The 978-nt window shown below is 32.4% G+C and overlaps 1 protein-coding gene across 1 annotated transcript; it reads left to right on the top strand.

The window, feature by feature from the left end:
• The first annotated feature begins 264 nt into the window (after positions 1 to 264).
• On the top strand, positions 265 to 723 carry LOC126263359 (uncharacterized). Its single transcript, XM_049960449.1, has one exon. The coding sequence runs from the start codon at positions 265 to 267 to the stop codon at positions 721 to 723; it is 459 nt and encodes a 152-aa protein (XP_049816406.1).
• The last annotated feature ends 255 nt before the right edge of the window (positions 724 to 978 follow it).

Below are 978 nucleotides of genomic sequence, written 5' to 3'. Positions count from 1 at the left end.
GTTGTTGAATCTGTGTTGGAATTTTTACAAGAAAAAGATCCGAATTTGAAAGAAAATCTGAACAATTGCAAAACAGATATTTATTACTTGACTGATATTTTTGGAATGTTCAACAAAGTTAATTTGCAACTACAGGGTTACGATCTTAACTTGATTAAAACAAAATCAATAATATCGGCCTCCGTGGGTAAACTAATCCTTTATAAACAAAATTTAGGCAGAAAAGAATATTCGCAGTTTCCGTATTTGTTAAAATTACCAGAAATGATTCAAGATGATGACATTTTATTATATGTCACTCACTTGGACGCATTACACAAGGATTTTACGGAGAGGTTTGAGGATCTTTTAAATTTACAAATTCCTCAATGGATAATAAATCCGTACAATACCACAGCTATAGAAGAAACCAATGTGATAATGCAAGAAGAGTTGATTACCATCAGCACAGACGAAGAGCTTAAGCAGAAGTTCAACCAGGGCTATCAGAAGTTCTGGTTGGAACGCAACATTGAAACACAGTATCCTACATTGTGGAACATTGCTGAAAAATACCTTATCGCTTTTCCATCATCATACGTAGTTGAAAAAAGCTTCAGTGTGGTAACAAACATTTTGACAAAACAAAGAAACCGTTTGAAAATCAACGAACGTGGAGATTTAAGGCTGCAACTCACCGTAGCTAGATTGGTAGATAATCACCAGGTTCATCCATCACATTGAATGCTTTCTCTTTGCAAATTAATACTTTTTCAAATATAATTTCCTACCTACTTAAGATTCTTTAAGTACTTAATTTGTAATAATTATTATAAATTAAACTTGATATTTACTGAATTGTATGTCCTTTTATTTTGTTAAATTTTGATGAGAAAATGAAGTCAACTTTACTCGCATAACCAAGTGCAAAATTTTCCAATTGGTACCTTAGTACCTAGGTATTTTGTGTCAATAGGAAAAAACTAAAGATAGGCCCCC

Source organism: Schistocerca nitens, chromosome 6 (assembly GCF_023898315.1).
Source record: "Schistocerca nitens isolate TAMUIC-IGC-003100 chromosome 6, iqSchNite1.1, whole genome shotgun sequence".
Taxonomy (NCBI): Eukaryota; Metazoa; Arthropoda; class Insecta; order Orthoptera; family Acrididae; genus Schistocerca; species Schistocerca nitens.
Note: the sequence above shows the minus strand (reverse complement) of the source record. Positions and strands in the feature narration are given on the sequence as shown.